Source organism: Crocodylus siamensis, chromosome 1, assembly GCF_052110815.1.
Source record: "Crocodylus siamensis isolate JL-2025a chromosome 1, ASM5211081v1, whole genome shotgun sequence".
Lineage (NCBI taxonomy): Eukaryota > Metazoa > Chordata > Crocodylia > Crocodylidae > Crocodylus > Crocodylus siamensis.
Genome location: NC_143395.1, coordinates 60,519,987 through 60,534,238, shown reverse-complemented (window position 1 = coordinate 60,534,238; position 14,252 = coordinate 60,519,987). Strand labels below are relative to the sequence as shown.

The 14,252-nt window shown below is 43.6% G+C and overlaps 1 protein-coding gene across 10 annotated transcripts in view; it reads left to right on the top strand.

Moving 5' to 3' along the window:
- FILIP1 (filamin A interacting protein 1) overlaps positions 1-14,252 on the top strand; it is a 209,276-nt gene that overhangs the window by 176,857 nt on the left and 18,167 nt on the right. For all 10 annotated transcript variants that reach the window (XM_090035091.1, XM_090035080.1, XM_090035063.1 and 7 more), the window contains one exon: positions 5,297-8,102. In XM_090035091.1, the coding sequence (XP_089891217.1) occupies positions 5,297-8,102 (2,806 nt within the window). The remainder of the gene's footprint in view (positions 1-5,296; positions 8,103-14,252) is intronic.

Below are 14,252 nucleotides of genomic sequence, written 5' to 3'. Positions count from 1 at the left end.
AGTAGGGCTGTGTGAAATTTTGGCACGCATTTTGTTTCAGATTTGGACATTTTGACAGTTGAAACACTGAAACTAAAATGAAACACAGGGCTCTGAAACAGCTTTGAAACGAAAAGGGCCATCTGAAAAGTTTTGGAAATTTTCTGAAATGATTCAGATGTTTCCAAAAAGTTTTGGAGACAGGCTTGCAGGGAAAGGAGGGGGAGAAAGGACTGCTCTGATATTGACATTTGTAGCTGGCTAGTGACAACAATCTGTCCCTGAGGTCCCTTCCAGTACCAGTGCTGGGGAATTGAACATGGGGCTGGGAAAATGTTCAGGTCCCTGAACATTCCCCTTCCCCCACCTCCCAGTTTGATTCCCTGGCTTCCTGATCTTTACACCAGCTCTCTGATCATTTCCCCCAGCTCTTCCCAGGGGGTGGAGCCCCTGGATGATGCTAGGTGACAGCAGGCTGCCGCTGGCAGCTGGTGATGGTGGCAGCTCTGGGCTATTTCCCCAGTTAGCAGCAGCAGCCTGCTGAAACCCTGCAGGCAGATCCAGAGGCAGTGCCCCCCAGGAAGGGCTGGGGGAATGATCAGAGAGGTGCAGAATCAGACCAGAAGTTAGATTCACACCAGCTTGCAGGCAGATCCCTGACAGGTGGATCCACCCCAGCTCCCAGGCAGTGCTTGGCATCCTGCTGGGCTGCACTGCATCCACATGATGGTGCAGGTGCCGGGGGGGAGGGGAGGGAGGAAGGTGATCCCTGCTGCCCCGTGCTGCGTGGGGGGGATCTTCTACAAGCCCTCAGAAGTCCCATTTGCTGCTGCCAGAGCTGGTGAGTGCAGGGCTTTTACTTTTTTTTTTAAAGCTCTGCATTAACCAGCTGCAGAGCATGCGGATGACAGCATGCTGCTGCTGCTGCTGCTGGCTGGGGCTAGCGCCAACACCCGAATCTGGCCAGCATAGCCCACACTGAGCACTGGGAATAACTCAGTGCTGGCACTGACCCCAGCCAGGAGCGGAAGCCTGCTGTCATCCTGCATGCAGATGCAGGGGCCTGCACCCCCTGGAAGGGTGGCAGGGCTGTGCCAGATTCTGCTGCTGGCAAGTGATACTAGTTTTGCTTTGAACAGTTTGAGGTGCAGTTTTTCAGAAATCCCTGCACCTATCTCCTTGCAACTTGGCAGACTTCATGGCCTCAGAAGGGGCTAGCATCCCTGAACATTTCCTCTGAATTAGGCAAGAAATGACAAAGTTATAGGCAGTTTTGTGATCCCCCATTATAGCCTATGGCTGAAACACCACTGAAATTCCAAAACAGCTCCAAAACAGTTTGAGCCGGAGTGAAATGGGAGGGTGATTCAAAACACCAAAATGAATCACTGTCCCCCTGAAATGCTGATTCTGAAACAAAACAAAACACAGTCATTTCGGACAGCCTTACGAAACACTGAAACAAAACAGTGTCCTTCCTAAACACCAAATCCCAAACCGAAACAAAATGCAGGTGTTTCACCAGCCCCACCTGCCAGGGGAATAGGGGGATAGGGGGAAGGGGTCTGCCCAAGTGAAGGGTAGCCCACTGCTCCTGTACCTTGCTGCTGATTGGTGGAGAGTGCTGTCTGTCATGTGGCCCCACCCCTCTCCACCAATCAGCTTCAAGGGCTGGGGCCACATAATGGACAGCCTTCACAACCAATCAGTGGTGAGGGGTGGGGCTGTATGCTGGACAGCCCTCACAGCCAATCAGCAATGAGGGACAGGGCCATCAGGGCCCCTTAACCAATCGGAGGTAGGGGGAGGGTACTGCCATGATCAACCCATGAATATGGCAGCTGGCCCTGTGACCTGCCTGTGAAATCCACCGGCTGCCGCCTTGACTTCTGTAGACTCCTATTTATTCTTGACTTTTCTGTTTTGCTTTATCTCAATTAAGAACTCTTCCTGTAAGAAGCTATATTATTAGCAGCGTCTTCAGTTTGAAGTGACTTGTGGTTGTGACTGAACTGGTTCTCACTCTGTTTAGAAGACTGCTAGGTTTACATCCAGAACCTGCAGGAACTGCCGCATACAAGTTGTGTGCATCCAGTATGGTTAACTGCAAGTATTCAAAAATCAAGAGGTAGTCACCCCCAAACTCACATTACCTTTAGAAACTATATGTGGAGCCCCCATGCGGAGGCATTCTGTACTCCAGCCAGCCAGGAAGTGGCATGTGGGGGCAGTACTGCCAACAGTCATGATTTTTGGTATTGTTCTTAAAGTGTGCACTTCAGGAATGTGAAAAATGTACCTCTTTCTTTTACTTATATATATATATATATATGTACACACATAAATATAAATATATATAAAAGGAAGAGCTACATTTTTCACATTCCCAAAGCATAGACTTTAAGAACAGCACCAAAAATCATGAGCTGGCAACACTGACACAGGGTCCTGTCACCGCATGCTGTGGAGCCCCCATCTCGAGGCGCCCTGCACCCCAGCCAGCCTCTCTCTGGTGCCTCGAGACAGGTGAGCAGGCAGCTCTTGGTTGGTTGGTCCCCTGCCTCTGTGTACCTCAGTGCAGGGGCTCTTCCATGGAGACACTCAGTGCTTAGGTACATGGAGCCCCCATCTCGTGGCATGCTGCACCCCAGCCAGCTGCTTGCTGACTGGCTGGGGCACAGAGTGCCTCGAGACGGCAGCAAACAGTCCTGGGTTGAGGCGCATGGAGTCCCCATCTCAAGGCATGCTGTAGCACTGCTAGAGGCTGGCTGGGGCACAGGGTGCCTCAAGATGGGGGCTCTACAGCGCATGGATACAGGGGAGCAGGCAGTCCTGGCCTGCCTGCTCCCTTATCTCCACATTTGACACAACACATGGCACTTTGGCATGCCTTGCGCCACCTTTTTTTTCTCAGGTTTTTTTGCTACTGGGAAAACCTGGTAGCAAATTTTGCTCCAGCGCTGCAAATTGTGGTCTGTGGTGCTGCAAAGAGGTTTGCAGCACCACAGACCACATGTGCCTGTACATCTGTATCCAGCAAGTGAGACCAACTTGTTCTGAGTTAAATTCATAAGAATGTGAATCTTGACCAAATGTTAGTAGATCAGATATTGGGGCTATTTTAAATTAACATTTTAGAAAAATAAGCCTGGAAGCATTCTGGGATATAGTTCTTTTGTTTTTTCCTGACCTGATAAGGGTTCTGAGTGATCTATTAATTCCTATTCTTTAACTTCTGTATTGCAAGTTTCTCAGTGTTGCCAGTGCCTTTCTATGCACAAATCCTAGAACATATAAGCCTAGTATATGCAGACAAGGTTCTTTGGGTAGATGTGATGTCTTTTATTAGACCAACTAAATAGTTAGAAAAATTGTTCTTTGTAAGCTTTTGGGCACAAACACTCTTCTTCAGGCATAGGGAGAGTCTGCTGGTGTTTTGTGTGCTATCCTGGGTGGAATGGAAACCAATATGCAAAATGTAGATCTGTGAAAATGCAAATGAATGGCAGTGAAGATCAAAGTGGATGAGAGACAATAGGTGCCAGACAGGTAGGTGGGGGTGGGAAAAGGGGGGAATGTTGACTTGGTGATAGAATGTAGCTGGGAAAATGTAGAGGTTACCTGGGGTTATTGGATGGCAGGCAGGTTATAATGTGCCATAAATCAAATGTCTGTATTTAGTTCATGATTTTTTTGTACCCAGTACATCTATGAAGTGAAGTTTGTAGGCTTGTCTATGAAAGATGTTTTGCAAATTCCCTTTGAGGATTAGAACTGAGAGACTGGAGAGAGAGGTTGTCTTTGTGAGATGTACTCGTCACAATACAGCCACAGTACAAGCACACAATACAGCCACAATATACACACAGGTAATTAAGTATTTTTGTTTTTGATAGATTTTCAGTGTGTGTTCATTCTGGTACACAGTTGTTGTTTGGTTTCTTCTATATATTTTCTATCAGGGTATTCAGTACTTTGGATGATATATATTACATTTCTGGAGGTGTGGGTGTAAAATCACCTAACCCTATTATATGCTTCATTTGCATCTTCTTTCACCTTCATTTTCCCCACATCTCTTAGGTGTAGCAAGCAACACCAAGATTTACTCCATTTCTTCATGTATTTTCTTTTCTCCTGCTGCTTCTAATTCTCTCCATCCCTTCTCATATTCCAGCATCATGTATTTGCATTGTTTCTGTTCCCTCTGCTTCGTTCCTTCCTGATCCAGCAAGAAATTCAGTTTCTTGTGTTTCTACTCTCTTCTTATCCTAACTGCTGAACCCTTTCTCCCATTTTTCAACATTCCTCTTCTTGGGGAAGCTGGGTTTAAAGCATAAACCTAAAATATTTACAAATGTGCTTCATTTTTGCTTTGAAAAGTTATATGAATAGAACTAGAAAAATAATCAGTGCTTACCTAGAGTTTTGAATAATCGTTCTGATAATAGATTCAGTTCATATATCAGCCTTTGTATTCTGTGACATGCTGGGAAATACAACTGCCCTCTAGTTGCTAGATGTTAAGTAAAAAAGTGCCTGCTAAACTGCTTTCAGAGTTTTGAATAGTCCAACTCTTACAGTCAACAGAACAGGACTAGCTGTGTACTCTGTGGAACTGAGAACAAAAAAAACTAGTATAACAGTCACCAGGGTACCATATTTGCTTTTGCAAAAAATTCTTACTGTGTGATGTCTAGATGGTGACCAGTCCAGCATTGGCATACTGTACTGCCATTCAGCTATTTCACTTTTAACCAACAGTGATCCACCAGAGTATGGCTACTTGAAACTTTTGCTTCATTTCTGATGTCATTTCATTCATTCTTATATGTATAACAAGCTGGTGAACTTCTCTCTTTAAAGAACAGGTTGGAATATGAAAGCCATATACATGCCCTTTTGGGTAACTACACTTTCACTGTCACCCTAATTGACAACTACATTGACTGAACTACAGTTCAGTTCAAAGCCGTATTTTAATATCTTTGTTATCTGTGCATCCATGTAGTCCATGTAGAAGATAAGATATTCTGCTAGTAGATGGTACTGCATGAAAGAGGAATTTGTTAATGTATTTAATTACACCCATGCAGTACTTTACAACAGCTGAAAGATAAAATCTTAACACTTTACACTAGCTTTCAGAATGGTAACTAATGTTATATGATATTTTGTAAACGTCTAGCTTAAGGAGTTGTGCTTTGGGAAAATGTCTTACTTGGAACAATGTGTTGAAAGACTATTTTGGGTACTAATAAAAATGGAAAACTAACGGTGAAAAATGCACTGGTATAATACATTTATTCTTTTTCAGGTTAAAGAAGCTTCTTGAACAGGAAAAGATCTATCAAGCCCGGAAGGAGAAAGAATATACAAAGAGACTCAATAAATTAAGAGAAGAATTAGTTAAACTCAAATCATTTGCACTCATGCTGGTGGATGAAAGACAAATGCATATTGAACAGCTTGGTCAGCAAAGTCAGAAAATACAGGATCTTACTCAAAAACTAAAAGAAGAAGAAGAAAAGCTTAAAGTTATTAGTTCAAAAACAAAAGAAGATGGACAAAAACTGATGAAGTTAGAAGCAGAACTTGAACACAAGACATCAACATTTTCTCAAGAAAATGAGGAGATGACTGCTAAACTGGCTAATCAAGAATCACATAATAGACAGCTCAGGCTTAAGTTGGTTGGTTTGACTCGTAGAATAGAAGAGCTGGAAGAAGCCAACAAAAACCTTCAAAAATCTGAAGAAGAACTACAGGAATTAAGAGATAAAATAGCAAAAGGGGAATGTGGGAACTCTAGCTTGATGGCCGAGGTGGAGAACCTTCGCAAGCGTGTGCTTGAAATGGAAGGCAAAGATGAGGAGATCACAAAAACTGAATCCCAGTGCAGAGAACTGAAGAAGAAACTGCAAGAGGAAGAACACCATAGCAAAGAGTTGAAACTTGAAGTGGAAAAATTGCAAAAGAGAATGTCAGAACTGGAAAAGCTGGAGGAGGCTTTCAGTAAAAGCAAGTCTGATTGTACCCAGCTGCATTTAAACCTAGAGAAAGAAAAAAATTCAACCAAAGACTTAATAATGGAGCTAGATACAATGAAGACTCGAGTGAAAGACTTGGAATCTTCAGAAAGTAGATTGGAAAAGGCTGAGTTAAGCTTAAAAGATGACCTTACAAAGCTGAAGTCATTTACTGTCATGCTGGTTGATGAAAGAAAAAATATGATGGAAAAAATAAAACAAGAAGAAAAAAAAGTTGAAGGTCTGAACAAGAATTTTAAGGTGGAACAAGGCAAAGTTATGGATGTGACTGAGAAACTGATAGAGGAAAGTAAGAAATTTTTGAAACTGAAGTCTGAAATGGAGGAAAAAGTGTCCAATTTGACAAAGGAAAGAGATGAGTTAATCAGCAAACTGAAAAATGAAGAAGAAAAATCCTCTGAACTGAATTGTAGAGTTGATCTGCTGCAGAAGAGAATTGATGGTATAGAGGAAGTAGAAAGAGAAATAGCAAGAGGTCGAGCCAGAAAAGGACTAGAACAAACTTGCCATGAGGATAACAAGATTAAGGAACTAACCATTGAAATTGAAAGACTTAAAAACCGTCTCAAGCAACTGGAAGTGGTTGAAGGAGATTTGATGAAGACAGAGGATGAGTATGATCAGCTGGAGCAGAAATTTAAGACTGAGCAGGACAAAGCCAACTTCCTGTCTCAGCAACTGGAGGAAATGAAGCTCCAGATTGCTAAAAACAAAGCAATAGAGAAGGGTGAAGCTGTGAGTCAGGAAGCAGAGCTGAGGCACAGGTTTCGGTTAGAGGAGGCCAAAAGCAGAGATTTGAAAGCAGAAGTGCAAGCTCTGAAGGAAAAAATTCATGAGTTGATGAACAAAGAAGACCAGCTTTCCCAGCTCCAAGTTGATTATTCAGTTCTTCAGCAGCGGTTTATGGAAGAAGAAAATAAGAACAAAAGCATGGGGCAGGAGGTCCTAAGCTTAACAAGAGAGTTAGAGCTTTCTAAGCGATACAGCCGTGCCCTGAGACCAAGTATAAATGGCAGAAGAATGGTAGATGTTCCTGTGACATCCACTGGAGTGCAAACTGATGCAGTAAGCAGTGAAGCAGCAGAAGAAGAAACTCCAGCTGTGTTCATAAGGAAATCCTTCCAAGAGGAAAATCATATCATGAGTAACCTGAGACAGGTAGGCCTGAAGAAACCCATGGAGCGCTCATCTGTGCTTGATAGGTATCCCCCAGCAGCAAATGAGCTTGGAATGAGGAAATCTTGGATACCATGGATGAGAAAGAGAGAAAATGGACCCCAGACAACTCATGATAAAGGAACACGAACACATGGCAGTCCAGAACATCCTGGGGAGGTTGTACTTTCACCAAAACAGGGACAGCCTCTTCATATTAGGGTGACTCCAGATCATGAAAACAGTACAGCTACTTTGGAAATTACCAGTCCAACATCTGAAGAATTCTTTTCAAGTACCACAGTCATCCCTACCTTGGGAAATCAGAAACCACGGATTACCATCATTCCCTCTCCAAATGTTGTACCCCAAAAGGCAAAGAGTAGTGAGAGCACAATGGGTCCAGAGCGTGCTATGTCACCTGTTACTATAACTACTTTCTCCAGAGAAAAGTCCTCAGAGGGAGGGAGAACTCCCTTTATGGATAGACCCACATCCCCCATTCAGATTATGACAGTATCTACATCTGCAGCACCAGCAAAAATCTCTGTCTCTCCAGAATCACAAGATATGACCATGGGAAGGGCTGTCTTCAAGGTAACACCAGAAAAACAAACTGTCCCGACACCAATCCGGAAGTTCAATGCCAATGCCAACATTATAACCACAGAAGACAACAAAATACACATCCACTTAGGTTCTCAGTTCAAACGCTCTCCTGGTGCCACTTCTGAGGGTGCAAGTCCTGTGATAACAGTCAGACCAATGAATGTAGCAGCAGAAAAAGAGGTTATGACTGGTACTGTCCTTCGTTCCCCCAGGAACAATCTATCCTCAAGGTCAGGAGCAAGTAAAGTAACAAGCACCATCACTATAACTCCAGTTACCACATCCTCCACACGAGGAACCCAGTCAATGGTAAGTAGCTTCAGGCACTATGAGATACTCACTGCAGGGAGAGGAGAAACTATGTTATGAATTGATTTGAGTCACCAACATGGAAGAACAGTTAGGAAACCGTTGACTTCAGTTGAATTATTTGTAGTTTGTAGTGAGAAAATGGTAACCAAGGACACAATGTGTGTGTGTGTGTGTGTGTGTGTGTGTGTGATTTAATGGTCTCTTTTGACATTCTGTGACTTCAAGCAGCTGAGGTGAGACATTTGAGAAAGCCCTTGAAGAGCTATGGGAAATGAAAGAGTGATAACATTGTAAACTCTCCTAGGATGTGGAAGGAGAGGACAGAGGATGGCAGAGGAACTAAGTGGTATAGAAACCTTCCCCCCACCACCACTTTCATTTTTTGTAAGAGCTAATTTCGGAATTTAAAATATTGTTGACACTTTTAGTCTTAGCTTTTAGCTGATTTTTGGGGTGGAGGGTTAAAGAAAAGAAACTGGTGATGGAGTCAGAGCATAAGCAATGTGTACGGAGGGCACTGGGGGGGGGTACATGCCCCCCCTGAGAGCACTGGTGCCCCTCCGAGAGTGAGTGCTCCAGCTGGTAAGGGGGCATAAAGAGTGCCCCCCCTTAAATTGGGTCCGCTGCTGCCACGCCACATGCGGAAGTGCCAGGACTTTCACTGCTGCTGCTGCACACACACTGGCTGGCCCCTGTGGGACATCCCCAGTCATGTCCTGCTGGTGCTCCATCCCCCCCGACTCAAGATGCACCAGTTGACCATGAGTCAGAGCTTTTTTTAAGGTAATCCTGTTTAATTTACAAAAAAACACATACTAGTTGATTTGAAGAAGTAAGAATCAGACAGAAGTTTCTTTGTTCATTGTTCCAAGCCTCTCTTGCCATGGCTTACCTGAAAGTGCTCTCTCTCAGCATTTCTTAGAGCCACACTCCAAGTGCTTTTCTGTTTATTTCTTGAGCTTCTTTGCTGCTTTCTGTGTGCTTGTATGGTGTCTCTGCTGCTTCACTGCAATAGCACGCCTCTACAGTTAGGTTCAGTCTCTTATCAGTCCAGAGAGCTCTTTCAATGAACTGGCCCAACCAATGTCCAGACGTTTTTGTGCTAGATCTTGGACAGTATTCTTTCATTACTTCAACAGTGTTAGTATAAAAGGGCATATAATGGTTTCTCTGTTTAACCTGGATGAAAAGCAACTATCATATACAGCTGTTTCTGTGAGCAGTCCCCAGCATAACAGCACCTTTCAACATTTCATGGTCTAAGGAACATTGGCATACAAAAGTAATTAATTTGGGTTATTTAATGTATATGCATCCCTGATAGTTTATTGTTAAAGTCTTTCTATCTACTACCAGGATATACTGCTTCCCTTTTTTGTCCAGAACTTTTGGAATTAATGCATTAATTCCTGAACTTCTGCTTTTGTCTTGCAGAAAAATGGAACGTATTTTCTTTCATACTTTCTTGTTCTTTTTTGGGAGATCTACCCCTTCCATGATGGTGCACTGAACTCTGGGAACCTTACTTTTTTTCTTTTTTTTAACATCTCGTTAAAAAAGAGGCTTCTTTCTTAACCACCTCCTCCCCAGTTTGGATTGTAAAGAAAATAATTCAACCATCAAATTTACTTTTGCTTATTCTCTTGTTCATGCCCTGGGAACATGATTTGGAAAGTATGACCAATTCAAAATGTCTCCTTCCATTTAGACCCTCCAGAAACTAAATTGCATACTTACCATAGTTTCTAACTGCTTACTTTATAAATACACCTCCAGTGCTTCCTGTTAAAGGGAACAGGTTGCACCTTATTAAAGCATTACTTGCAAGCAATGAACATACAAAAAAATGATATTAACATTATTTTAAGAGTGTGATTTAATTAAATGGAAACAAGCAAACAGAAAAAACTGTGTTCTTACTCATCCCACTGTGACTAATTGCCACATAGCTCTCAAATAAATGAGATACAGAGCAACAAAATACCCAGTCACAAAGAGATAAACAAACAGCAGAATGAGAGCTTTCCTTCTGAAGTTCCTATCTCTTGCTGGCTTTAGGACATATTTCCTATTGTTTTATATTTTGTAAATCACAGCTTTTCTCCTAACTAATTTTATACAGTTATCTGAAGAACTCCCAATTTTATACTGAGGTTATTTCTTCAGGGCCCAGTCTCCCCTGCCCCAGTCTTCCAGTCTTCCAGTCTCCCCTGCACCACCTGGGATAACCTGCTGCATGTCGGAGTGCACGTGGCACAGGTGTTTGCCAAGGACAAGTAGCAGCGGCACAAGGTATGCTGCTGCTTCTTGTCCCCAGGGAAACAAATGGTCTCACTTGTGTGGACGTGGCCAAGGAGGGCAAAAAAGGAACCAACCAGATTCTGCCTCCTGTAAAAAGGTCATGAAAAGTCAAAAATGTAGGTTCTCCACAACTGACCTTACTGAGGCCCCTGTCACATGTTCATTTAATGGTGCAATGAGATCTGATCCTTGATCCCAACAGTTACCTTCCTGCCATGCCACATGGGATAATAACCTCAGGCTTGCACTGCACAGGCAAATTTAAACCCAGGTGCCACAGAGTCAACAATTAGTTGATTGTCCCAGGGCTGCCTGGGACCTGCTGATTTTTGGCCCCAAACCCAGAGAGTTCCAGGTCCAGTTCACCTGGTGCAGTCAGGGCAGACAGTCAGTTGATTTTTAGCCCTGACCCAGACAGCCCTGAGTCTGAGATATGGGGCTGTCTGAGCCCAGGCTGACAATCAGCTGATTGTCAAAACCACATGCCTAGCAGCTATGAATGGACTGCTGGGTACAGGGCATCAGTGGGTCCCAGTGGGGCTAGCCAAAGGGCCGTGCTGGGATCTTTAAACCCAGACTCTGAACCCAGAGCTGCTGGGCATGGGGTTTAAAGTCCTGGTGGGGGGAACTCTTTGGCTTCATAGCTCCCCTCCCACCACTTCAGCCCCCACTGGTAATCACTTGATTGTTGGTCCTAGGGCTGTTCGAGACACTAGTGCAGGCTGCGTGCTGGGACCGACAATCAGCAGATTGTCAGCCACAGCCACACATTAAAATTCAGGGACCTATACAAACCAGCCACAAAAATGTTCTACATTATATGAGTAACAGTTTTATGGCTCATTTCTCATTTTATGGTGCCTTAAATTGGATGCACATATAGCACCTTGCTCATTTGTGCCATGATTTACACATTGTTGTTTTCACTGTGATGATCCAGGTAAAATGCAAGAAGCAAGAGTCTTTTTGGTGATATCTTTTTTTGGATCAACTGTATAGTTTTGAGACAAGCTTCCAGGCACAAAATGTCTTTCCTTAGGTCTACCCTTCCTGAAACCTGAGGAAGGGAACTTTGTGCCTGAAAGCTTGCCTAACACATCTCAATTGCAGAGTTTATCCAATAAAACATATCCTCTGAAAAGACCCTTGCTTTTTGCATAGTACTGAGGAGTGTACAGTCAGCATGTTTCTGCGGCCATGCTGGCCATATAGTGGGGGGCTTACATGGAGTTACATACAAATTCTTCCATCAGATAGCAGGAACAAAGTGTATTTGGAGCTGTGCATTGGCCTAATACCAGCTCTGATATGACTGATACATATTAGAAGGCCTCCTCAGGGAAAGAAAAACAGAACTTCATCTGTTTTACATTGGCGCAACATGTCTAAAATCAAGTAATTTGTTTATCTGTTTTTGATAATTTGGAGGATTATGAAACTGGTAACTCCAAGGTGCTGAAGTTCTCAGTTAATAATATACAGGCAACTAGAACTCAAGAAATGTCTGAGATTCCAGCTATGTCATTTAATTGCTGTATGTTTACACACTGTGGAAAGCTTTCAGGGAGTGAAGAATAATCGTCATTTTGGCTCCACTGTATGTTGACATATTTTCCGATGCTGATAGATGCATTTGCATTTACAAAATTTCATGGACCTAATTTATTTTGACATCTAAATGAGAGAGCATGTTGGCTTTTAAGGTTTATTGTAAATGCTTTTGGTTATTCAAAGTGGATTTCTTCCCACCAGTTAGTACGGTATTCATGTTTTCCAATTGTTGTGAATTTTTGTATGTGTATATGGTTTTCAGCTGGTCTTGGAAAGTAAGGAATGGTGAGCACAGATTGACTTTTGTGGAATATGCACGATGTATAAACAGGCACCTTCTGTTCCATAGCAAGCTATATTCAAGCTGGTGTGGCAGACTGGAAATTTTGCAGCAGATTCATTTACTTTCCCTTAAGGGTTTTTTAGCAGATATGGAAACAAATGTTATAATGAACACACTCCTCTTAATGCTCTTTATTTTGATTATTCAGTTTTACATTGGTTTTCACGCAATGGCTATAAATTTGGGGCTTCACAGTGCAAAGCTACACTGAAGAATTTGTTAGATCTGGAAGTTTTAGTGGTGAAGTCAAGGGCAGTTGACTTCAAGAATGTCAAGCATCTGTGAAGATGCTTTGAGATTGTGGGATTAGGACACTAACTGATTGCTATTGGGCATGTCTACACATGCTGTTAATTTGCAGCGATAAACTGCTGCATATCACAATAGAGTTACTGCTCCTGGGTATGCCATTTGCTTGGGACTGCAGCACGTTGAACCGAGTCAGAGCAGCCCTGGAGGGGTTGGAGGTCAGCATGACTTAATGAACACAAAGAACTCTGCATTTATTAATTTACATAACCCGGGCGGTACTCCAAGAGGTACCCCCTCTCCAATTGAAGGGATCAAAGCAGGTGCACAAGCACTGTGGGAGGTGCAGGGACTCTCCTCCCCCTACAGAGCAGAGCCAGACCACCAATGTGGACTTAACCATATACCTTTTAATACTGGGAACATAACGGCATAAGTCAGAGGGTACAGCGGACACTACAATGCCCCAGGGGGGCAGGATTCAACAAAGTTTAGATGCTTACAATCATTGACAAAAGACAGGGTTAATAAAATATAAAACACAAACAGCAGAACAAACCATACGGGTTGGTGAAATATAGAGAGGCACAAAATACAAAATGTCAAATGACAAGGAAATATAGGGCCTAGGTACCTAGAGGAGGAAAAGTGGGGGGGATAGGACACAATGGCCCCTTTCCACTTCAAGAAGACTTGCTTCTCATTAGCTCACTCACCCCAAGTGACCCTAGCTGGTACTTGAACTCAGATCTCCCACATAGTATGCAGAAACATTGCTACACAGCCACTAGTAGTAGCACTACTCTAGCCTGCTAGGGGTTTTGACCTTCTTGGAGCCCCAGCCAAACATCAAGCTGCCTGGCCTCTGATCAGAGGAGCTGGAAGCAGAGCTGGGAACCTCTCAGGTCACTGCTCAGATCCCTGCTGGAGTGCGGGGAGCCTCTCCTGCTGGCTGCAGCCTCTCGTAGGGGATCCTGAAGCCTAGTGTGGAGCCTCTCCTGCTGGCCACACACCACACTGCTGAGGGCCCCACTGCTGCCTGCAGATCCTGCTCCTTCAGGCTCTTCTGGGGTAACTGCTCCTGCCCCGCTGGCTCAGCTCTGTGAAGCTCCTTCCTTGTTGTCCCTCACTGGTCTGTCCTGAGTCAGCCCACGCTGCTCCTTTTATCCCCCTCCAGGTGACCCAAGGGGCCAATCAAGGGACACAGGGGGGTGAGTCTCTGGGGCCTGATTGGTGCAGAAAGGGAATCCCAAATCCTCCAATCATCTTTTGCCCTTTCAAAACCCCGGGACTAGGTCACTGCCAACTAGCCTGTCACATCTACTGTGGCTTAATAGGGCGCCACGTGTAAACACTTACGTTTACTGTGGATGGAGCTAGTTAGGCAGCTCCACAGTAAACATCTCATGTAGATGTGCTCAGTGATTACTTAAAGAGAAACAAAGCAGTTAATTTTGAAACTTTACTGTGACAGTTCAATTGTCAATATTATTTATTGCAAAAGAGAGAAAAAGCAAACATTTAAAGGAGGTTTCTGATTCTAAATGTGAATATTTATTTAACAATATAGAAGGTTTGAAACTTGGTTGTCTGAGAGATTCTCTACTCCCTGTGATATTCTTCACTACAGCTGAAATTAGCTAAGGTCCTCAAGCTGTAAAGGCTTGCAATATAAGGGAAAAGGAGCTGCTGATGGGGTGTTC